General features: G+C 33.9%; 1 protein-coding gene across 4 annotated transcripts in view; it reads left to right on the plus strand.

Annotated features, from left to right (window-relative positions):
• The window catches only part of LOC133189882 (rho GTPase-activating protein 5-like), a 33621-nt gene extending 11824 nt beyond the window's left edge, over positions 1-21797 (plus strand). Inside the window, exons 11-27 of one of the 4 annotated variants that reach the window (XM_061325285.1) lie at positions 29-204; positions 501-663; positions 876-1099; positions 2057-2233; positions 2886-2966; positions 4979-5103; positions 5327-5416; positions 5715-5820; positions 5983-6189; positions 8323-8384; positions 8508-8651; positions 14412-14577; positions 14982-15059; positions 16358-16486; positions 16974-17006; positions 18300-18405; positions 18942-21797. In XM_061325285.1, coding sequence (XP_061181269.1) covers positions 29-204; positions 501-663; positions 876-1099; positions 2057-2233; positions 2886-2966; positions 4979-5103; positions 5327-5416; positions 5715-5820; positions 5983-6189; positions 8323-8384; positions 8508-8651; positions 14412-14577; positions 14982-15059; positions 16358-16486; positions 16974-17006; positions 18300-18405; positions 18942-19149 — 2275 coding nt within the window. In that variant the 3' untranslated portion in view covers positions 19150-21797. Of the gene's footprint in view, positions 1-28; positions 205-500; positions 664-875; positions 1100-2056; positions 2234-2885; positions 2967-4978; positions 5104-5326; positions 5417-5714; positions 5821-5982; positions 6190-7129; positions 7299-8322; positions 8385-8507; positions 8652-14411; positions 14578-14981; positions 15060-16357; positions 16487-16973; positions 17007-18299; positions 18406-18941 lie in introns of those variants that run through there. The other 3 variants (XM_061325286.1, XM_061325287.1, XM_061325288.1) reach the window with 3 other exon arrangements.
• Positions 21798-25427: the final 3630 nt, after the last annotated feature.

Here is a 25427-nt window from a genome sequence, read left to right on the forward strand (position 1 = left end):
AAAAAATGGTTACTTCTTTTTTTTACAGAGCTTATGCCGAAAATTTACGTAATCTTTATAATGTAATGCCGCTTATGATCGTAGCTGTGAAAGATCCATTGAGTCGTGTCCCTTTCTCCAAGGATTTAATTGTAGCAGGGGAGAGAATTGCAGAGGATTTAGGGGCAGAATTCAAGGTCACAACTGCTGATTTCAAGCAACAAGGTATTACTGTTAACAGTAGACATCACATTTTCTTTGATTTGCAGAGTTCTAAACAATTGGGGAAGAAAGTGTATTTTAAGTGCAAGATTTAGTCTGCATTTTCAGTGGGACAGAACAGTTATTAAAGTGTAGAAGATAAACAGAATGTTAAGCATGTTAGATATAGTAATAAGTATTGTTTAGAATTTGTAGCTGGACAAGTCGTAGATTAAATTAAGAATTATTTTTTTTTACATTGATAGCATTCGTAAGTAAGCATACATTGGGGTAACAATGTGTTGGGTTTTTTTTTTCAGCCACTGTTTACTTACCCTTTATGAAGGAAGCTTGGAACAAACGTGATGAACTGGAATCTATATATTGTGACCCTAATAGCCCTCCATATGACACCAAGCTAGACATGAGACCTCCGGCCCCTCTACCAGAAACTTTCCATCCTACCAATGGTAGCAGTAATAGGTACCTATCTTATTGGTTTTATGAACTCAGCTTAGCAGACATGGAGGGGATGTTGGGATGTCATTAATATGTACTAATGTATATTTTGTATATCTTGTATATTTTGATTACTTTCTTTTATTTAGAAACTGTACTATGTGTATTTAGGATATAAGTACAAAAATTTTTTAGACAAGCACATTGACTTGACACGATGCCTTTTACTTGTACAGCCAAAGTACCGAGGACTCCGAGTCTAAAGAACCAGTGTACACACAGGAACCAATATACGACAAACCGTTCACCTACCCCCATCCTTCAGACAGTGAACATGAGCGCCCCTCCTCAACTTCTCCCCCTCCCGTCAGGCCATCAAGTCCTCCAAATGGAGAATTACCCAGCAGGGACCAGTTGGTGAAACCCAGCATGCTAAGAAAAAACCGTGGATCAAATGCAGGTAAATGACAAAGGGAAAAAACTCCGTTTTACACTTTGAAATTTTGCAGTGCTCTTGAGTGAAATATTTTTCTGACTATTTTTCTCTTTATCATTGCACCAAGTTATGTGTGACATTGGTCTGTATAGAACATTTTTAAGAAAGATTTGAAATTCAAAGTCAAGCAATTGATGCATTTCTTCTTTGTTCTATATTTTGAAAAGATATCCTTTCTACAGTAAGATCATAACAAAAAATTTATATTTACATTTGTATAAAACATTTGTATTTTAGAATTTCAGAGAATATACAAGTAGTTTTGGAATGACAAATATCTACAATAATAATTTTTTTACTAATAGAGACCATTACTAAAAACTGTAAAGCTCCTTAATGCTTTTGCTTATCTAGAGCAACAGTCTAAATATTTATTCGAACTATTTTAAAAATTTATTGACGTAAATAAAATATACCAAATACTGTAAACCAACTTTTATTCACGTGTGAGAAATATCCACGAGTTTCACGACCTTCTTTAAATCGCGAATATTAATCGCCGCAAACCATCTATTTTGCTTTGTATTTGTAGAGAATGTTTCCACAGTCACGAAAATTAATCGTCGCAGATTGATTTCAAGCTGACAAATTGCGAATAAAAGATGACGCGAATTAAAGTTGGTTTACAGTATTTTATTTCATTCACTGTTCAAATATGATAATAAAATTCCTAAGAAAAATATTGATGAGACCTGTATTAAAGTTTAATTATGAAGTTTTATGTTGGTTTTAAGAAAAAGAGGCTTACTTAGCTTCAGATGGACATAAGTATTTAATTAGTGGCCATAATGTGATAGGTTCACTCATTAATATGATAGTCATTTGTGAAAAATAGTTGATATGTAAATGTCAGTCTTGTAGGGTCTTGCAACTTGTGTAGATGTCAATTTTAGGTTAATTTATTTTTTATGTAATTTGTAGTCTCCGGGGGATACCATCGGGAAGTCTTTCGCAGGTCATTTCCTGTGATTGAAACTGATTCGTTACGCTTGATTAGTTACAAGAGTCTGGAACACCCAGACTCTGAGACCACTCAGAGCCCATTTCAGTTTAGGAAATCTTGTAGTATGAAACTAGCTGTGAAAGATAAAGAGCCAGGTGATTCGATATTGTCGTCAGCTTTGTGATTTTGTTCTTATGTTTGGGTGCTTTGAATATTCCAAGGGATAGTTGGAATAATGTGGATTTTTTTCCTCAGAATTATGTTCTTTTGTTTCCCCTTCCTTTCATTTCTTCCCTTTGAAATCTCTCAAGTACGATTATTTTTTATCTGCTTGCAAAAAGAAGATGCTTATTTTTTATTTTACTTAAAATAACTTTCGTGATCTATTTTTATACATGTTTAGAAGTAAGAATTTTGGTTACCCTGAGTGTTTATTCTGTAGATATTTATTTGTTTCTGGAAATTAGTTTTGTTTTTGTAATACTTCTTTCATACAATGTATTATTTGATGTCTTCATAGACCGTCTTGTATATAGTACAATTTTGTCTAATTAAGCTATAATCGCAGTGTATTCTGTTATGAATATTCATAACCTGAAATGAGATTCATACTCTCTAATGAAAACTATAATGACTGCAAGAAATATTGGATGTGCCTCGTTTGTAATCAGTTTAAAAAAATAATTCAGATGACATTATTAATTGCATGTTCATTGAATTAGAAAAAAAAATATTAATAACCATTTAGTTTTATCTCTCCTTGGTGCTATCTTTGATGGTTTCTGAATGTTTTCTTATTCTCAAAAGCCTGGGCATTAAACGAGCCCCAGAGACAGAAGAAAGCGTCCACTTTCCCGACAGACGTGCATCATTCCGCCCGGGACAATGGTGATAACTGCTTTTGCATTAATGGTGGTTGTTGTAATAAACTTGGGCTTGGGCTCTCTCCACATTCATCTCTCATTGTAGCACTCTCACCACTTGATTTGGAATAATTTAAAAATTAATGTTACATAGTTCTTGAATGGATAGTGTTCCTAGATTTATTATCATTCTTTGTCGCAGTGAATTTTCTGTTTCAGAAAACACCAAAAAGTCTGTTTTAGTGTAGATCATCCATAAAAAATGGTCATCTAAACCATTTATAATTTTAGAAGGAAAAGTCTACCAACGTGTTTCTCTGAGAGTGAATTGGGGAGATATTTTTACTATTTCAGCTTATTTTTTATTTTGGCAAACTAAATGTGACACCTGACAACACAGTAATGATAATACATGTAGCTTTGTAGAAATTGCATGCTAAAATGATTAACTGCAGAGCAGGCCCTCACAGAAACACAGATTTAAATCTGGTCATGGTTTTGATGTTTTATGCAGTATAACTTGTTTAAACCATACAGGCCAGGCTTTTGTAATAAAAAGTATTCAACTTAGTTGGTGTAGATAGCATCTGAATATAAAATAGATGTTGTATAGTAATTAAAAAGTTCTGTGTAGAGCTTTGCATAACATCCAGATTAGACAAGTTACATTGTGGAATGATCTTTTTATAAAGTTCTTTTTTCATTATTTGAGCATGTTTTATGCATGATCATTACACAGGTAGACTTTGGTATCTCAGCATAGTATGTGTATCTGTGTGAATGTTTATCCAGAAAAGACTAACACTAAAAAGCACTCTCAGACATAGTGATAACTAACTGAGGTAAAGATTGGGTATATATAAATATCTGATATTTCTACTGTTAGATGTCTGGATATTTTCTGGTAGTCCTGCCGAGATACCAAAGTTTTACTGTATTTACTTTCATTGTTAGTGTTAATATTAAACTATATGGACACCTGGGAATGCTGTAATCACTACATGTATCGGTAAATGGAAAACAGATGTTTATATTTTAATTTTGTACATTACAATATGTGACATTGGCATGTATGAAAATATGTATTGGAATGTTTACCAAAAAAATCACTTAAAACACAAATATGAAGTGAAATACCTAATTTAGTTTACAGTAAAACACACTTATAGCAAAGTTCAACATGCTTATAATGAATTGAGGCTTACAACAAAGTGATTTTCATTCCGCTAACTTTAAATCATATTGTAAACTTAATTGATATAACGAATAATGCTTAAAATGAAGCAAAATTGTCCATCCCTGGGACATTGTTATAATCGTGTTTTACTGTATTCCAGTATATTTTCATTTACTTCTCCAATTATATATTTGTATGCACAATCCATTATGCAGTTGGTATTCACTGCAGTGGGTATTCACAAGTAGTTTTTTTTTTTTTAATTATTATTACTGGTATGTATTATTAAATAAATCATCAGCTATTCTTTCTAAAATGTTGATCATAAGCTGAGATGATCTAAGCATAGATTAAATTCATTAAGATTTATCACTTATCAAAATATTTTTATTATCCTAACACCAGAACCATGGAAGTGTCACAGATATTGTTAATTGTGTAGTAATTCAGTTATTCTATATCTTAGTGTCCAAATTAATCACTTATGTACTTTGTAAATAATTATTTCCTTACTTTTTAAACATTGAATAAAGTCTCAATTTTCTATCTGTTCTTCACTTTAATGCCAGCATTTTTTTCTAAATGAACAATAACATGCTTCATTTGAAAAAGAATTTTTTAAAAAATTGCATGTTACTGAATGTGTTCATAATTGATCATCCATTTTATGTGTAGGATTCATCGATTGTGAAATAATAGAATTTTAGTTTTTGCATCTGTTAGACTTATTATTGATAAGTAATCTCTCTTTCCTCTTATAGAAAAATGATTAGAAGAGAAATGTAGAATTCAGTTCCTGTATTTATCAACAGTTGGTCTTAATTAATATGTTAATGCTGTTAATTGGCATGTTTTGATAGATTCTTGGACTGATCCATCAACTCATGAGTCTACAGAATCACAAAATTCTGGAGATGACACCATATGGGCTGAGAATGATCTGTATCAGAGGGCTTCAACTTTCCTAAATGATCCCAGTTTTAAGGTGAGAGATTTGTATACAGGATATATTTTATTTGGTACATCCATTTATTGATATAAAAAAAAGGTGATACACTTCTAAAAGAGTATGTTAACCATGATTCATTATCAAAATATATCATGACGGATGTTAATCATGAAGACTGTGCGACATTTTGAATTATGATAACAACAAGTTTTTTAGTATCTGGCCAGTTACATTTAGTACATGATGGTCATTTCATTAGGCCTCACCAAAGAAAAGTTTTAAGGGAGATGCTCCATTGGCTCAACCTGAACAAGACATCAGTCTGGCAGATGACTATGGAATACCAAAGGTAGGACATGATATAATGTTTTGTTTTGATTTTATTTTTAGTGTGTTTAAAATGGATTTGATGTAAGCTCAAAAAGATTGTTACAGTGTAATGTGGAGCTTTGCAATAAGTCCTTTGGCAAGGTTGAAAAAGTTCATGTTCATGATAAAGGTTGTAAATTAATTGCTCAAAATTTTGTAGTAAAAGAATTTGAAATTATAGATTCTGTGAGAACTACATGTTATGTGTTATTCTATAGTCATAGAGGTTTGTTGTCCTCAGTCATATTTCTAAATGATATTAATTATTATTCATTAAGGATCACCGTTTTACGGGAACAGAGGATGCTGATTATGCCTCAGTTTATGGTGCATTGGAACCTGGTAAACGCCAGCGCATTATGTCACAGGAACGCAAATCCAAAAGTAAGACTATTAAAAATGGTGTCCAGTTAATGTTAAAAGAATTTAGAAATTAATCAGTTCTTGAACTATTTTAATACCAAAATCATCAGAAACCTTGAATCTATGATGGAATACTATGTCATTTGAAATAATGTACAAATTGGAGGGTACAAAATTTTTCAGAAAAAGCTCAAGATTCAGATGATTCCGGAGAGTTCAGTTCACTGGAGCGTGAAAAGAAGGACAAGGATTCTATTTACAGCAGAGTAAATCGGAAACCCACACCTCACAAAAAGAAAACCAAACAGAAGTCACAAGATGGACAGGTGTACACCATACCTGTATATACTGATGAACGCCCACAAGGAAATCGACGCAGGGACAACCGAGGTTAGATAATGTCACTGTGAACACTGTCCAGTTATTAATGCTTATTAACTTATGCCATGCTTGCAGTTGTTTGCCTTTAAAAAGGATGATTGGAGTATGTAACGCATTTTCACCCTTCAACGATCTGTATATTTAGCCTATGTTATATTAATGCTCCCTGAATATGATCTGCGTAGCTTACTTGTAGATATCAGTAACCTTAATATTACTTTCATTAAGATCTTGTTACAAAGCTGCCAACCCTTACAATTTTGGCATACGACTTGCGGTTTAAGCATCTAAAATATGCCTTACAATTTTGGAATTTATTTTTCCGATTTCCATTTTTCTTTATAAAAAGTTTGAAATACCAGAATTTTCATAGCTTCAACCTTCATTTTGCACTATTATTATAAGTCAAAGTCCTAACAGAGCTTGCCTGTATTGCTTTGTCATTTTTTATGCCAACTTGCGATCTAAATAATCTTAAAGTTAATGAAAGACAAAAAATCTGCCTGGGGCCTAAGCAGCCCCTTGACCCCCTCCGTACAGTGTTTCATTTCATGATGTTGGCAGTTTTGTAGTCATAAAATAACAGCTTTGGGATAAGTGTTTCTACTCTATATATACTTACATGTACATGTATATGAATATATTACACAAACTAAAAACTAATATAAGCTTTTATTTGCAAAATATACGTATATATGTACATATGTTTGTGAATTTGACAAAATTCACAAGGGAACTTATGGGTTTTCTAGTTTTCAGATGGCTAGTAAAATCTACCATAACTTGATTTTCCATGTACAGGTCCTTTTGATGTACAGGTACCATTTATTTCATGCTCAGATATATAGGGATCTAAACTCTCATCACTTTAGTGCTTGAAGTCTTTGAGAATATGTCAACAGTGAATTAAAGTATGCATGAATTACTGAGTCCTTTTCTCACCAAATAGAACGAAGTGATTCACCCACAGAAAGTGAAGAAACGGGGGATGAGATGAATAAAACTCCAATGAAGAAATGCATGTTTAAACACTGGAAGTGGCAGGGGGTGACTGACAATTATATTCTGAGTCCCCAGTCATCTCTGGGTTCACCAGGTACCTCCCCATAACTCTTGATGTTGTTGAACTAGGGAGGGGTGTTGTTGAACTAGGGAGGGGTGTTAGATTTGAAGCATGAATGGGATGGAGTTAGAGTTCAATCATAGATTTTGATGCTTGTTGATTGGAATACTTTTTCATATAGCTCTCTCATGTATGTTGTTAAACTATTTTATGTGTAGCTACAGAGATACGAACCCAAAGGGTCAATATTGTAATACAGTATCATAGTTTACTGAAAACTGAAGCACTGAAATGTTGAAGCCATTGAAGTGTGTTCATTTCAATCACAATCTTACACAGTTTTTATTTATATGAGAACTACATGGTCTAATACTGCACCTTTAATATGATCAACTTTTACTAGCTATAATAATCACTGCTAAGTCAATAGTTTCCCTGCTTTTTTTTCTGTGTAATGCTTTACAGTGTTCTGCTTTGAGCTTTTTTCTTATTGTCTTAAAGTCAGTATTCATTTTTCTAGCACTCTTACTCTACATGTGGTCATAAATTGTATGTATTTTAATAAATATATGACGTAACATAATGTTTATTTTGAATTATATAGAATCATATTTCTGAAATCAATGATCGACAAAAACATTTAAATTTTAAATATATGATAAGAAGTAAACATTGATTATATTTTTCTGTAAGTTATTTTAAAATGAAAGATTTTGGTAAAATGTTATAATTTAAAGACAGGACTGATTTAAAAAAAAAAACAAAAAAACTCCTTTTCTTCACATAAATGATCCTCACCATGTTACACACAAGCCCTCTGAAAAAGCTATCAGTAAACTGTATGGTTCATGCATTGGATAAAGTTGCTCAGATTAACAAGGCACCACTTCATTTATTTTTCTTTGTATTTTTGTGCAATTTTTTCTGTATCATAAATATCAAATGTGTATGTCTAGAATCCATATATTTTCCGACATTTTCCCAGTCATATTCTTTGTGTTGTCAAAACCCTCTCTTCTGAATATTTTGAAAACCAGACTCAACTTTGGTATAGCTACAATTTATCATCTGTATTATAGGTAACTACAGAGACTCTGACCTCGATACGCCAAACAAAGAGTACTCACACACCATGCCTCGGGTAAGTATGATAAATCTGTGTTAAAAATTTAACAGAATACTAAAAATGGAATCTTGTGCAAATGAAAATGGAATAGAAAGGTATGGTGGTGTCTTATCATGAGTGGTTTCCCTTTTAAACCAGGGAGGGTTTTCAAGTTTTGAGGAATTTGACCTGAATGACAGTGGAAGTTGGATGACCAAGTTTAGGACCCTAAAAGCAGACAAGAATCGGAGGAAGGAAGAGAAGAGGATCAAAGATGATGAGAGGAGGAGACAAAAAGAGGAGGTAGGCAAAAATATAGTCACAACTCAAAAATATACCAACTACAACATACTAGAGAGTGTCAGCTAAAGTATAGTCATAGCTCAAAAGTATGCCCACTACGACATAATAAAAAGTGTCAGCTTTGATTGCGTTATAATGTAGTAACAGCTCCAAAATATGCCCACTACGACATACTAGAAAGTGTCAGCTTTGATTACACGATAATATAGCCATAACTCAAAGTATACCCGCTACAACATACTACAAAGTGTCGGCTTTGATAGCCATAACTCAAACGTATGCCCACTACAACATGCTAGAAAGTGTCAGCTACAAGGAATATGCATTATTATTGTAATAATGAATATTTCTTTCGAAAGTTTTTAAAGCAATAGGAAATTCTATTCTGTTAGATCTACTACAAAAGGTAACCAAGCCAAAATATTTATGGGTATTGTAAGAAGAAAGAGAATATTCTGTTTTAATTAAGGGATACAAATTTTTGATGGTTGATTAGCACAGCATTTGTCTACTACTGTAGGGGGGGGGGGGGAATTTTCATCGTTTTCGAGGTATGAGGAGACTCACAAATTCATGTCCACCACCTGTAAAATGTCATATACATAACAACTTGGTAATTCTTCATTCACAAGATCAATCCCCATGAACCCATAGTTTTTCCTCAAACCATGAAAATTTGACCCCAAGAAAATATGTGATTTTACAGTATTCACAGTCTGTGTGGGTTGCATGGAAGAGAATGGTTTTGTCCTTTTGGACAATCACACCCAAAACCCCATCACCTGTGAAAAATCTCAAATCCAGATGCATGTATTTGTTGGATTATGACAAGCTTATATGTAAAGAAAAAACATCAAATTTGTTTTTATAGGCTTAGTTTATCAGGTGAAATGATTAAGGATCGTTGGGCTAATAAGGCCAGTATTAATTCCAAGTGGTAATAACACAGAAATATTGATTGCTACACAGGCCAGACGATTGTCACTGCAGTAGCAGTACACATTCTGTCAATAAGATATCATTTGTAGTTAATCTGTGTAACTTGCAAATTTCTCCCACTAAATCTTATGGAGTCAAGCACCCTCTGAAATATTTTATTTACTTGTGAGGTTTTACCGAGTTCATGTAGTACCATAAAAAGGTCATTAAATTTCTTTGTCAAGCTTCAGTTCAATACACGACCTACATGTGGAACCATGTACTAATCAATTTGAATTTAATTTCTATTTCTGCAATCTCGGTATATCATGATTTGCTAATTCCTTCATTTATATGAATAATTAATTAACACAATCTATAATTCTTAGGTTCTTTGTTCTTTGGGTGTTTTGTGTTCTGCTTTTGTGAATCCTATCATACAGGTAGATATTTAAAGGGCCTGTGATCAATACACATATTCTGTTAGAATGGGTAAACTGAACTAAAGACGTATACAGGATTTTATGGATTTAAATCTCCAGTTGTACAGCAAGTTAGATAAAATTTTATTTGTACACTTTGGGTTTAGCTATGCATAGTGAAAGTTTTATTGAAATTGACTATATGCCTAATGATATGAGGAGTTGAATATGGAGCTGCTATTAAATGTATTTTCTAGGATAATAAATTTGTTACTTTGGTTTACCGTCAGAATACAAGAATAGTGTGTATCACCTCTATCTATTGTTTCATGGCCTTGGATTTAAATGGCATTACCAGGTGCCTTAGTGTACAAGAGACATGTGCCAAGTAACCATGTTTAATTAGTTTTATGTTATGGAAGTTATCAAAAAAAAAAAACCCTACACATTAACCATTCAGGAGAATTCATATCTGATTGAAATGAAGTGAATACTATTGAGATAGATATAATAAAAGGAAGGCATGGGTTGTACAGCTTCAGTTCATGTGATGCCATATTCCACTATTCTGAAAAGTACAGCACAATTAGACAATAACCAGGTATGAAATGTAGAGTGTGATCAGTCTCAGTTACACTGCATTGTCTCTGCTAATTTTCAAAACCAAATGTAACTGAAAAAGAAATGATTAAAAAAATATATATATAAAAGAACAAGCATGCACATTCAAAACAGAGTTATATCTTTTATTTGTGTGTATGAACAAGCATTCTGAGAGTATTGCATTAGAAATACTAGTCCCCTACCGGCAAGTGTAATCTGGTTCCCGTAAGAATTGAAAATGCCATAATTTCATCAAAAATTAATGAAGCGGGATGAAATGCAAACTTGATCTATAACTAATCAAGGTAAAGCCACATTCCAAAAATCAGCTCAATATCTACAAGCGTTTAGAAGAAAATTGCGGAAAACCCGTAAAAATTGAAAAGGCCGTAATTCCGTCAAAAATCAATGAAGCGGAATGAAATGCAAACTTGATCTGTAACTCATCAAGATACACTCACGTACCAAAAATCATCTCAATATCTGCAAGCATTTAGGAAAAAAGTGCGGAAAACCAAGTGGGACAGACTGACAGCCAGACAGAGGGACAGACAGACGGACAGACAAACAGACAGACAGATAGATGGACGGACAGACTCAGAGGAAACCTATAGTCCCCTCCGGTTTCACTGGTAGGGGACTAATAAGCATGGTCTAAAGCACTTCTCCTCTGCAGCTTTATACCTCCAGGGCTATTCTGTTGTTTTTTTAGTCCCCTACCGGTGAAACCGGAGGGGACTATAGGTTTCCTCTGAGTCTGTCCATCTGTCTGTCCATCCGTCTGTCTGTCTTTCTGTCTGTCTGTCCCCCTGTCTGTCTGTCAGTCTGTCCCACTTGGTTTTCCGCACTTTTTTCATTGACTTCTGACGGAATTACGGCCATTTCAATTTTTAGGGGTTTTCCGCATTTTTTTTTCTTAACGCTTTCAGATACTGAGCTGATTTTTGGTATGTGACTTTACCTTGATTACTTATAGATCAAGTATGCATTTCGTCCCGCTTCGTTGATTTTTGACGGAATTATGGCATTTTCAATTCTTAACGGGAACCAGATTACACTTGCCGGTAGGGGACTAGTATTGCTAATGCAATACTCTCAGAATGCTTGTTTAACATCATTTTTTTTATGTCATATTTTCAAAATTTTTCAATTGAGAGATCGTAAAATTAACAAACCTCACACCAACTGATTGAAAGAGATGCAAGATAGGCAACTTTGACAGTCCATTTTCAACATCCTTATTGGGAAACTTTTCACAAAATTACAATGATACTTAATGGGTAGTGACCAATTGCAAATACTGTACAGGTTGCCGTATTTTAATAGATTATTTATCATTCATTTGTGACCAATTGATATACCACATACATCACATGCTCTCTTGTTTACACCTGCAACTTTTCTTAATTCTCAACAAATGCAAGTTGTCATATATATATTTGATATTTATTTATACCCTCTGTTTGAAAAGTGAGGGTATATGGTGATTGGGGTGTTTGTCCGTCTATACGTCCCTCTGTTAGGCTCTGGGTACATCTCCTATCCGCAACTCCTTCGATATCACTGAATAAAATGTAATGAAACTTTCCCACTTTATTACATAGTGCCATTGTGCACCTCCCATTTTAAATTTGATGAGACACATTTTTGGGGTTTCCTATAGCAAAACATGGATACTGCCATTCTTTCTGTAATATTGGTGGGACCGATTTCTTATCCGCAACTCCTCCTATACCACTGAATAAAATTTGATGAGACTTTCCCAGAAATCTTTATTACATAGTGCTACTGTGCACCTCCTATTTTAAGCATATTTGGGCTTTCCCATAGCAAAACATGGACTTTGTCATTATACTCATATGGGAACAGGGGGTATCACTTTGTGAGTTATTCATGTGAAGTAAGTAAATTAAAACATTTAGATGTGATATAGGTTATTAGGGCCCAGCAAGGATTTGTGGGTGCCCTATAGTAATCACTCTGTCTGTCTGTCTGTCTGTCTGTCCGTCTATCTGTCTGTCATTCTTCCGTCCACAAATTTTCTGTTTTTTTCTAATAACTTTTTTTAGGGTTGACCAATTAAGTTCAAATTTGGTATGTTGGTTAAATAGGCAGTAAGACATATTTTGATGCTAAGTTTGGTTCTCTATGTCATCTGGTTTGGAGCTGGGGTGGTGGGGTAGATTCCTTAACTTTATATAAGAGTGAATGGGCAAAGAGAGATAACTGCTGAGAATGTTCCTATTCAGACCTATTGTAAACTATGAAAGGCTACAATGAGTCTCTTGGGATTAATTAACTTTCCTCTTGAAGAAAATTCAAAGCATTTATCTTTATCTGCCACATTGAGATTAATTAACACCTCTGTCTGCAAATGAAGTTTGTTTTGAAGTTAAGGTCAATTCTGAATGATGTTTACAATCTCTGAAATGTGGATTTAAATAATGTTCATACTTTATTTTGGTAAAATACACAAAGAGTTATGATTTTATTGAATTCTAAAAACAAGATATAGATAAATATATCGTTTTTATTATTAGCTCACCTGAGCTGAAAGCTCAAGTGAGCTTTTCTGATCACCCTTTGTCCGTCGTCCGTCTGTCTGTCCTTCTGTCCGTCTGTAAACTTTTCACATTTTCAACTTCTTCTCAAGAACCACTGGGCCAATTTTAACCAAACTTGGTACAAAGTATCCTTGGGTGAAGGGGAGTTTAAATTGTTAAAATAAAGGGCCAAGTCCCCTTACAAGGGGAGATAATCAAGAAAAGACAAAAATAGGGTGGGGTCAGTAAAAAATCTTCTTCTCAAGAACCACTGGGCCAAAAAGGCTGAAACTTATATGGAAGCATCCTGGGATAGTGTAGATTTAAAATTGTTAAAATCATGACCCCCGGGGGTAGGGCAGGGCCACAATAGGGAATTCAAGTTTTACATTGAAATATGTAAGAAAAATCTTTAAAAATCTTCTTCTCAAAAACCACTGGGCCAGAAAAGCTGAAACTTATGTGGAAGCATCCTGGGATAGTGTAGATTTTAAATCGTTAAAATCATGACCCCCGGGGGTAGGGCGGGGCCACAATAAGTATTACAAGGGGGAAATCTGGTAAAGAACAGCATGGCCAAAGTTACTCAGGTGAGCGATGTGGCCCATGGGCCTCTTGTTACATGTATTTTCTTTTTTCTTTTTTTCTGCCTTATGTAAATTCAAGAATACTAATTATTTTAACAGGTATTCAGATAATAACCTCATTCTATCATTGCTGAAAAAGTTCTTATGGTAAACTTAGAAGAAAAGGTTGAGAGAGCAGTATAATTAATCCCGTGGGTTTGATTATCTTGCTGGTTCGCAGAATATTTTAGAGGTTATCTTTCTGTCACTTTAAGATTAATTAACACCTTTGTCTGCAACTGATGTTTGTTTTGAAGTTAAGGTCAAGTCTGAGTGATATTTGCATTCACTGATGGCTGGCATTTTAGAAAACACATGCTTCATTCATTTTTAAATATACTTTAATTGAGTTATTATAGATATGATGTTTTTTACTGCCTTATGTAAATACAGGGATACTATTTACAGATTGTTGGATGTTTAGCAGTTGCTGTTGCTTGCTTATTCTTTATATATTTTGAAATTTTTTGGAATCAAGTAAAATTCTCATCCCCTAATCTGCACCCTTATATTTCTAACCCTTGGCGGGGCCCTTGCTGACTGGTCAGATTTCTAGTTACAAATACAGTTGTGCCTTAAATTTCATCAACTTTCAGAAATCTTACTAGCTTCTTAATGTTATAATAAAACTTGTTTTGGTTTTTTCAGGAAAGAAAACAAAAAGAACAGCAGAAAGCACAAAAGAAGAAGAAGAAGGACGGTCGTCCCGGGACGTCTGAGAGTGGCTGTAAACTAAGTGAATTCCCCATGTCCAGCAATAACCCCTCCCTACCACAGTTTGTAGAGACTTGTGTGGAATACATAGACAATGAAGGTAGATTAACATTATGTAGAAGAAAGTATAGCTTGAACAAATGGTTCAGTATACCATCTTTATTTCCAAATACAGTAAAACTTGTCTATTCTGGCCAAATTGGCTGGATTAGACAACATTACAGATTAGACAACACATTTTAATGATTGAAATTGCTGAAAAGGACTAAAGTAACATCGTATTAAAGACATAGATTGTTTGATAGAGTACTTTTGACTTTAGTTTTAAGTGATATTAGGCGAGTACTGTCTGACTATTTTGGATAGGGAATCTTAAATCCTGACTAGTTTAAACTTTTACTCCAGTATTTTCTGGGATAATTTTGTAAAGAATTTGAATTAAAATGAATATGAGATACTTAATTGTTAAATAATTACTTTACGAGATGTCATACTTTTATACAGGTATGAACACAGAGGGTATTTACCGTATCCCTGGTAACAAGCTACAGGTGGAACTACTTCAAAGTAAACTGCAAGAGGGTAATTACAGAATTTTATTTATTATGTTAATACAGCTAAACTTCGAAATCTCGAACACGGATATCTCGAATACCCCAGATATGTCGAAGTAAGGCCGCGGTCCCGACGAAATTTGCTTTAGAAATGATTAAAATAAACCCCTCTTTGTCGAACACGGTAATGTCGAATACCCCGGTTATCTCTAAGTAAAATTGTGTACCCATTCATTAAAATCACATGCGTTATCTCGAAGTCAGGATAATTTTCCGCTCTAATGATCAAGTCCGTTAGGTAAACTGAATGCTCTATTAATAACACCCACCTGTCTGTCACGCTCGGGTTACCTGTGTTCCTTTGATCAACAGATAATGTGCAATAATTATACGAAGTGTATGTATGACTTACCTTGATTTTAATTATGCAAGCCAAAGGTTGTGTGAATTAGTCTAATGCATACGCGTGGATGATACGTTCATTGTTTTGTGGCTTGGGTAGTTTATCTTGATAATCGCTATTTAATGCTATGTGAAATATGCACGCATACATAGTTTATGCATATTAAAGTGAAAATTATAAACATTGAAGTAAAACAAAGTAATTTACTGCAATTAGAATTTATTTCCCCTATATGAGCGTGCAGAAATTACAATCGTCCGTACACACCATCATGTGAGCATATGTCGCAGTGAAAGCTTGTGCTGTAGTGCCCTGTGATTCAGTGGTGTTTTGTTGTTAGTCAAAGATTCTTCTTTTGCATTTGATTTCATTATGGTAAAATAATTTTCTTTTAACTGATTTTACATGTCTGAACATGTTTTTCCAATAAAAGAAAATGTATATTTCGTTTTCGTTACTCTGACAGCGATCGGTTTGAAATTTACAATGCATAGACGATATCCGGTTATGTAAACATGGGAAACGATGCCTAGTGGTTGACTTGCCGCGTTGGATTATACTTCTGTGCATATTATACAAAGTTTTTATTTTGTGAATTATAAAGAGGATGTAAAAAAAATTTTTGATTGCTAAATACATGTACATGTATATTAAAGAAATCTTATACAGAATTTCAAACAAGAAGGATTACTATTAAGTACATGTTCACTGCACTAAGTTTATTTGAAGTTCATTTGAATTATAACCCTCGATATGTCGAACCCCCGGATATCTCGAAGTTCATCAACGGTCCCGTCAATTTCGAGATAACGAAGTTTAACTGTATATTTTATAAGAAAGTTAAAATGGAGAATTTTATTAAAAATAAACTGCTTCATTTTAAATCTAATTACAATTTGAGTTTGCATCCAATGATTTTTCAGACCCCTCAATAGACATCCATAGCTTGGACATTCAAGTGAATGCTGTGGCAACTGTTCTGAAGAATTTCATCAACGATACTGAAGCCTTAATTCCCCCTAGTCTACATGATGAGCTGTTAGAAGCAGCAGGTTAGTTATAGTGTTTCCAATGATTATGATTTCTAGAAATGATAATTGAGTGTTGTCTTTGGTTATATCCTCTAAGGTATCAAATATTCTCACAGATTAAAGATATTTTTGAGTATACTGTATGTTTTAATGATGGATGCTTTCTTTGAGAATTGACCTTCAAGAATGCTTGTCAAAGGTTTTGATGTGTGAATTTTTTTGATGCATGGTTGTATTAAAAGCAAAAAAAAATTTTTTAAAAAACTTTTTATTGTAAAATGATTGTTATGTTAATAAGCTTGTCCTCAATTTTTGTTTAGAAATTCAGAGTCATACATCAGACAATTTTTTTTCTACTACATTTTTCTGTATAGTGATAAAATCGTAATGACTTTTTTTTTTCAAAAATGATGTTTAAAATATTGAAATTCAAAAAGTGAAACTTTGTGTAATGCATCATCCGGTAGCTGATTAGAGTGTTGTTTTAATTGTTGTGTACACTTTACAGCAAAGATTACTGAGCAGGATGATGAGTCTGAAGGTAAAAATATCAACCAATCACAATTTAGCTTGAGGTCATGTTAGAGGTCACATCTGGCGTGCCTGCCTGTGTGCTTTATTGCTTCATTATTTTTCTAAGCACTGATATACCACTATTAACAAATTTTCCATGAACATCTCTGTCATTATAATTCTGTCATTTTCCCATGCCACTGAAAATATATTACAACGAACTGCATCAACACATACATAACTCTATATATATTTGTATATCAACTACAAAAGACATACATGTACCAAATAGCTTAGTACCAGTGAATGAAAATTAATTACTGTGCATGAGTCTATGACGTTTCTATATATGTTTTAAAAAGGATGTGTTCTACCACTTTGTCAGTGATCTACCAGTACATTTAGGTGTCTACTCTAACTTTCTATCCTTTGTCTCCTCTTGTAAATATGACTGTAAACTCATGTCAGTAATTTGAAATTTCTCTTTTAACAAAACAAGTAACTATTTTGTAAAAGAAATTGTTGTTTTTGCAGAGGTGTCACTTTTCATACATGCCAAAGTTATGTTTAAGTTAGCTTGTGTTACTTACCAGTAAGCATCATTAAGAATATCCTTTGCCTTTCATGGTGTAACCTCAAACTTCTGTGGTGTAACTTTGACCTTCCATGGTGGACTGTTATTTGTAGAAATCATATTTCATTCTATTAATCTCTAGCATTCTCTATCAAGCAACTAACATATCAAATGTAAGAATGGTCTTGGATTTAATATACATACATTTTCAATCAATCTTTTCCTCTTTTGTTGGATATTGTTAAAATTTTGGGTATTTTTAGAGCCCAAACTCTGGTACTCATTAGATTTTGTAGAGCAGTAAATGGGATGTTACTATCATATGTACATTGTACTTTTGGTATGGTAAAAGTGATTTACCAGAATTCAGATATCAGTAGTTCTTTCAGGATTTGCATGCATTAACATTTTACTAATGCCTTATTGAGTCATTCTTTATGTACATACTTGGTTATGTATGTAGGGTATTTTTACTGTAATGATGTAACCTGTACTATCTTGTATTCTTTTCACTTCCAAAAAGAAATGTTTGAAAGCTATGTCTGATTTTGCACTCTATATTTGGATACATCATAGGAGACACAAATTTGTGGGTTAACAGTGGTATTGCAAAGTTATTTACAACACTACACATTATCAGTCAAATTTAAAAAAAAAAAACAAAAAAAAAAAAACATACTTTATGTTTTGACAGAGCCAGAAGGCTAATTAGAGATTGTCACCATGTTTTTTTTTTTAATTCTTCAGGTATGCCAGACAAGAGTTCAAAGTTATTAGCTTTAAGAGGTGTCCTAAAGAAGATTTACCCTACAAATTATGAAGTGCTAAAGTATTTCATTACTCATCTGAAAAGGTAAACTCTGACTACCGGTAATTGGATTGAAAAATATGAATATAATTGGGAATTAAGCACAGTTTGAAGTTTTTCTTGAATTCTGTTCACCTGAATCACTTGGATAACTTTTTGTCATGAAAACAATGCACAAAGTTCTATATTGTTGAATTGATATGAAAGAATCTTTTTTTAGTGTAAATTTAGATTTGTTTGCTTGAATACCCTTTGCACTAAGTGAGGATACTTTGGGGTTGTCTAAGTTTTACAAAGGAGTAGATACTAAAATAAGTTTTTAAAAAATTGTCCTATGAGGGAGGATCATAGAGCTCCATGGGTCCCTGGTTTAAAGATTGAATTTTTCTAGTTGTGTTTAAGAAATATATTGGTAAAAATATAAATGTTGCATTGCATTTTTTTCAGTTACTTAGATAAAAGAGCCATCTAAATTTTAGTGCAAATGTAATTATGCTTATCTCTCAACATGCTTGCATCTTCACCCAGATGAATCATAAGAATGATTCAGAAGAGTACATGTTTTTTTTTCTTTATTACAGAGTGAGCCAACATAAGGCGACACATAACATGAACAGTTCAAACTTGGCCATCTGTTTATGGCCCACTCTTCTGCGGATAGACTTTACCGGTAAAACCTACACAGACATGACACAGATGACGCGCCTCCCAGCAATTATAGTACAGACACTTATAGAACAATGTGGTTTCTTCTTTCACGGTGAGGATGAAATCTCGGAGGTTGTGTGACCAGGAGAGAGAGCATTGTGTGGACAATTCAACTTTTAAACCTAACTAATTAGTTCATATCAGTGTAGGATGGCGTAATGGGGAGATTAAATTGATGATGATGTGGCAAGATCCAGTGCCAGCACAAAAGAAAATGACTGCCGCAGGCCGGACCTGCATGCCATCCAATGGCAGACTGACACCAGGAGGCGTTCGGGCAGCTAACTGTTCAACAGGTTAGCGGATGTTCAAAGAGGCATTTTCTTGTTCATTGATTATATAGTGTTTTATTACAATTTTAGTGGGCCAATATACCAGTGCATAATATGTGAATGGGAGATTGTTGCAATGAAGTGAAAATGATCGATGCTTTGTTATTAATGTCAGTGATATCAAGTATTCCGCCTCAAACTTTTTTTTTCACATTGTTTTAAACATATAGTCAGAATGAAGTGTAATTATTTATCCATCGTCAAGATGCTAAATATGCAATCTTGAAACCTTTTTGCTAGTGATTATTTGGTCATTCTTAGTTGTGAAAAAGTTAAAAAATTTGTTGAAAATTAATGTGAATATATATTTTGCATCATAATGAAAATAATAAGTAAGTGCTGTTCATATGAGTATCATATTGTAGTGAACATTGTCTTGTAATCAACAAGAAACATAATAGCTTTTTTCAATGAAGTGTTATTTTGTCACTCTGCTGTTTTGTTAGAGAAAACCCTTTTCAGCTGTGATTTTACAATGTTGATTTTTTTTTTGTGATATCTGTTTCATGTATTGTGTTATTTTTGACTCTTTATTGAAACTGTTATTAATTTGGGAGACCAACAACTTCTTAACTATCATTTTTCTGCAAAAGGAAGAAATACTTAATTTTTTCATGATATGCAGACATTTGGAATAAATATAAAAAAATGTATTTTTTTAAAAATTCAATATTATGACAACAACATGTTTGGACATGCATGTTTTTTCCTATGATTCATCAACTGACTCTTCTGTGTCTGGAGATGAAAAAGTACTGACCATAGAGCTGTGAATTTCTGAAAGTTTTTACCTGTCTTTAAATACACTGAAAGGTGAAAATTTTCTGTGTAAGCATATGTACATTTACATAAATAGCTATGTTTACATACATTTTGTAATATTTTCGATTTTTATAGGGCTTTAATTATCGTACATAGAAATAAGGTAAGGAACATAATTTTTAGTTATGGGAAAACCATTTTGAGCATGTACACCCAAATTTACCTTGAATGATAATTTATCTTATTCTCATATTTATAAAACCATATAAACCATATGTGTAAAAAAGAAATTACACCAAAGTCAGTTGTATTTATTATATATTTATACATATATATATATGCATACCCAACAGCATAAAGTGATACTCATCTCAGTAAAGGATAGTCATGTAGTTGATAGAATGCTTTTCAGAGTAAGTATTGTAAACACAGCTTCAAATGGTTTCTATAAATCATCTTTTGAAGAGATGTGGAATTCAGTGTTAATATGTAATATTAATGGATTTCTTGGTTGAATTAAGAAAACAATATCTTCCCATACATGTATGTGCCATTTAGATTGAAAGAATTGTTAAGAAATGTTTCATCTTGATTGGGCTTTGTACCCCATGATCATGAACTGTGTGTGTGGAAGTTGCTTAATAACTCTAATGACCTTTCTAAAAGCAAAATGTTTTTTTTTTTTCAAGTAGCAGAGATATTCTTTTCATCAGAGAAAATTATCTTTTGTGCAATGACAGAGTAAATGCAAATTGATTTTAAATAGCTTGATTACCCAAGACACATTCTAGTCCAAAAGTTCAATGTGTCTTTCATTTATTTGCATCAATTTGCCATGAAAAGAGAAACTGTGTTCATCATCAGGCAAGTAGACGGGGGATTGTCATAAATATTTTTTTTCTTATCCTTTTTTAGTAGTGGACCACACCATACCCAAACATGCAAACTTTACATATGTATTTCAGTAAAGTTTTGACCATAATGCAAGATTTTCTTGCATTATTTATATATATAAAGAGTGAGTGAGACTGAACTGAATTTTTATTTTAATTGACTGTGGATAAATTTATTCCCATGGTTTAGGCCATTATACAATTTTATGTACTTGTAGGCCTCTCATTTTGATGCTTTTGACCAAGTTGCTAAGATTTTTTTTTAATATATGTATAACAACCAAATTATATCTCTACTTATATATTCAGTCTGTTGCTCAGGTTAATTTAATATATCAGTCATTAACCAAGCTAGATACTAGTACTCCAGGTACGGGGAAGGGGGGAGGGCTTCCAAAATATTATACCCAATTTGATAAAAGTTTTTGAAATGTTTATTGCAAATTCTAGAAGGATCTCTAATGCAGGGTTGTGAAATGGAGAAACTGGCATGATTTTACTATTGTTCAAGAGATGAAGAATGTACAAATGCAGATTTTCTCATATTTAATCAAGTATACCAAGCTTGCCTTTGTCAATTTTTGTTAATTCTCTGTATGACTACTTTATTATGACATGTCGTATGGATAAAGTACCAAAACTAAACATGTTCTGTAACTGACATTGCAAGGTTTTCCACTGCTGCTATTTAATTTGCTTTATACAGAGATGTACAATAATTCAATAAAATGTCAATAATTTATTTGCTGTTTTACTTTATGTTGATGGCTTGGTTAATTGTATTGATGAGTAGTAGTATTGACAATTTGAACTAGTTTTTTGGCTGAGTTGGTACTTATTTGAGAGAGAAAATTCAGTGCAAGTACTATTTCTTTGTTGCATAGTAATGCAATAAAAGATTGTGAAAAATTTAACAAATGATATGCAGGATTTTTAGCGACTTCTCTTGAACTAAAGAAGAGAATTCAAACTAGAAACTTCACTGTTGGATATAGTAGTGTATGTTGCTCGAAACTGACCTTTGTTTTCACTGCAACGGTGGCCATTTTGAAGTCGCATGCAAAACTACATTGGTGATTATTATTACTGTGATGTTTCATTAACACGTAAGACAAAATATGGTGGAATAATTACCCCCCCCCCCCCCCCCCACACACACACACACACACTCACATTTTGTTGGAGATGACACAGTTTGCTAAAATTATTGTAATCTCCCAGGGAGATATAGAAAACCGTATCATTTGAAAATCTTCTTATGATCACTAAATCAAAAAAAGACAAACTTTGAAAATTTGGTGTATATGGAGTAGCCTCAGATTTGCCCCCTACCCTTCCTCTTCCCCGGGGGTTAAGATGAGAACAGCAGTGTCATAAGAGGTCATATTGATATGCAGGCATCCTCATGTAGTTTAGATTCAATCATTTGCAAAGTTCTTGGCCCATTGGCTGGGGCTGTCTGTGGGTATTTTCACCATTTCACTGATAATTTTCAAAAGAAGGGAGCCTGACTCTTCTTCATCCATCCAAAGTGATACAAAGTGTAAAAGGGAGATTTTTCCAGTTCTAATTTTAGAAATGTGTTATACCTGTATCATGTTGACCTACGGAAAATGCCGATTATTTTTACATATTTTTTATAGATTTGATGCTTTTGTGTTGTATCCTTTTTTCTAATTTTATAAGAGAGTTAAAATTGAAGTTTTTATCATAAAAAAAGTGTAATGAATTTTCTAAATTTAACTTCCTTTAAACATTAATTCCCTCCTTTTTTATCACGTGGTGTGAAGCCCCATCTCATATTTTCTCACATGCACATTTTCCCCACGGCTTGGCCACAAGTGAAGCTTTGCCAATTGGACAGATAAAATTCTAACTGCTAGCCAGAATTCAGCATCGATAGACGGCAATGTAATCAACTTGTCACTCAGAGCCAATTAGAGTTATGTCGAGGGATATGTTACAACGTCGAATAAAATGAACAAGGGATATAACTGAGTCGAGTTTGTTGGTCTGAAACCTCCCCCCCCCCCCCCACACACACACACAAAAGGAATATGCTTAAAACTTGTGACAAAAAATTACAGATGTTCGTAACTGTCAATAAGGGGAAACCTCTTCTAATTTTAAGAACTGAGGCCATGAGATAGATTTAAGTTATTTATATACTGAAATCTATCTCAGGGCACAAGTTCTTTATGTACTAGTAGTTTATACTTAGGTATACTTTTATAGAAGATAGAAACATATTTTCATGCCAAAGGATTTTGTTCCACTGCGCATGACAAGGACTGGAGCGAAAATTTTGCCTCACAAAGATGAAGCATAATGTACGTGAAATTTTCCGTAAGTTTAACAGCACATACTTTGACACCCCCACACCAATGCCCCCCCCCCCCCTCTCTGATCCTGGAGAATTGTCATTACATTGGCATGCTTGATTATTGATTTTACTCGTTTTAGGCCTGACGGTAATTGATAAAAGGATTTAAAGATCATTTATTTAGACTCCTATGCACAACTTTAATCTCAGTTGTAGTTCACGCTCACCAGATTGGGAGATAGGGTTAATATACACAACATAGGATGCATATTGGCTATTGGGCCTAGGCCACTCAAATTAATATATACTAAGAGGCTAGTTGCATGTTAGTTTACAACGTTATGACTTGAATAACGTTATTTCGACGTAACGTCAATGTGTACCAACACCGTGCGCAACGTTTTAGTCGTAGTCGAGAAGAAAGGCTCCAATAGATTTCTACGGAAAACATTAACCCACGTAATGCACATTACGTACATAAAGACTGCATCGGGCGTCAAATTCACATAAACTCGAATAATTGAAAATATCCCTCATTATTTGATTATATAATCAATGATTAATATGCTGAATTGATGCGCGATCAATTGAAATAAAGAGAGCAATAATTGATTGTATGCGCGTAAAAACTCAATTGTTTGTTTGTTTGTATGTTGTTTAACGTCCCTCTCGAGAATTTTTCACTCATATGGAGACGCCACCACTTGCCGGTGGAGAGCTGCAAATTTTGTCCTATACTCGGCACTTACGGCCATTGAGCAGTGAGGGATCTTTTTCGTGCCAGCACCTACTGCGACACGGGACCTCGGTTTATACGGTCTCATCCGAAGGACCGGTCTCCACGTCCCACAGTGGGATTCGAACCCGCGACGTAAGGATCAACTCCTTACTCCGCGACTCTAGAGCAGACGCTCTAACCACTTCGCCACGCGGGCGACCAAAAACTCAATTGATAAGAGCAATAATTTATGCGTGCGGTAATTCGTTTGTTCCTCTCATCAATTCGCATTTATAAATCCATTTGACGCTTGCGATAAATTGGATTGTTATTATCTTCAGTTGAATATATGGTAGCATTCATTCGATTATAACGCGCGCAACAATTTCTTTTGAAGAGAACAATAATTTAATTAGTGATATCTTCAATCAAGCAAACCCAAATCTACAAAATATCTTTTTAATTTAATTTTTGCTCTCTTTAAAAGAATTGATTCGCGCACTAATTCCTCTGACAAATTTGTTGAAAAAATAATTATAGATATCTTCAATATTGAATTTTTAAAAAAGATCAAATCATTTTCATATATATACCGAGGTCCAAATCTATTTTTCTGAGCCACAGTATTTAACACACAATATTAGAATTGACAAGTAATAGCTTTTCAAAAAGCTTGCCTGACTAATCAATCAATATCTATGGAAAGTATATACAAGAGGGGTGCTAAAAGTTTCCGTATTCAAGGAGCGACATGGTTGCGATACTTCATTTCACAATATGTACAATTGACTTTCTCAAATGTCATAACCAATAACTACAGATTAAAGAATATCTAAGACATGCGACTATTTGGGCATTTATTAGTTAGCCCACGGGCTGACTAGTTACGTTGGGATGAAACTGCAAGTGCGCTAGCGTAGATTATATTCAAGGGCGGATCCAGCGCCGGGCATCCCCCCCCCCGTTTGAATTTTTTGTATGTAGAACTTATATGTTCATTATCCTAAAATAAAAAACACCTCTTATTTGTAAGAATTCGTCAGCTTCCTGGGGCTTCGCCCCCGAACCCCTATCAGGGCTTTGCCCTGGACCCACTGGGGTTTCAAGACAGCCCCCTCCCCCAGACCCCCTGCCTTCTACTGCGCCCTCCCGTTATGAAATTCCTGGATCCGCCACTGATAATTCTGGGAAAAATACTTAGATGATTCGTTTTAAAGAAATTCATATCACATGTACTCTCTTGCTAGAGGGCGCGCTTCTTCATGCACACTCCCTGGTCAGTGATAGATTGATGAGACGGCGTCTATTTATAGACTGGTCTGTTTTCCGTC

This window comes from Saccostrea echinata, unplaced genomic scaffold (genome assembly GCF_033153115.1).
Source record: "Saccostrea echinata isolate AGI-Se365-2 ecotype Australia unplaced genomic scaffold, CSIRO_AGI_Sech_v1 ptg000020l, whole genome shotgun sequence".
Taxonomy (NCBI): domain Eukaryota; kingdom Metazoa; phylum Mollusca; class Bivalvia; order Ostreida; family Ostreidae; genus Saccostrea; species Saccostrea echinata.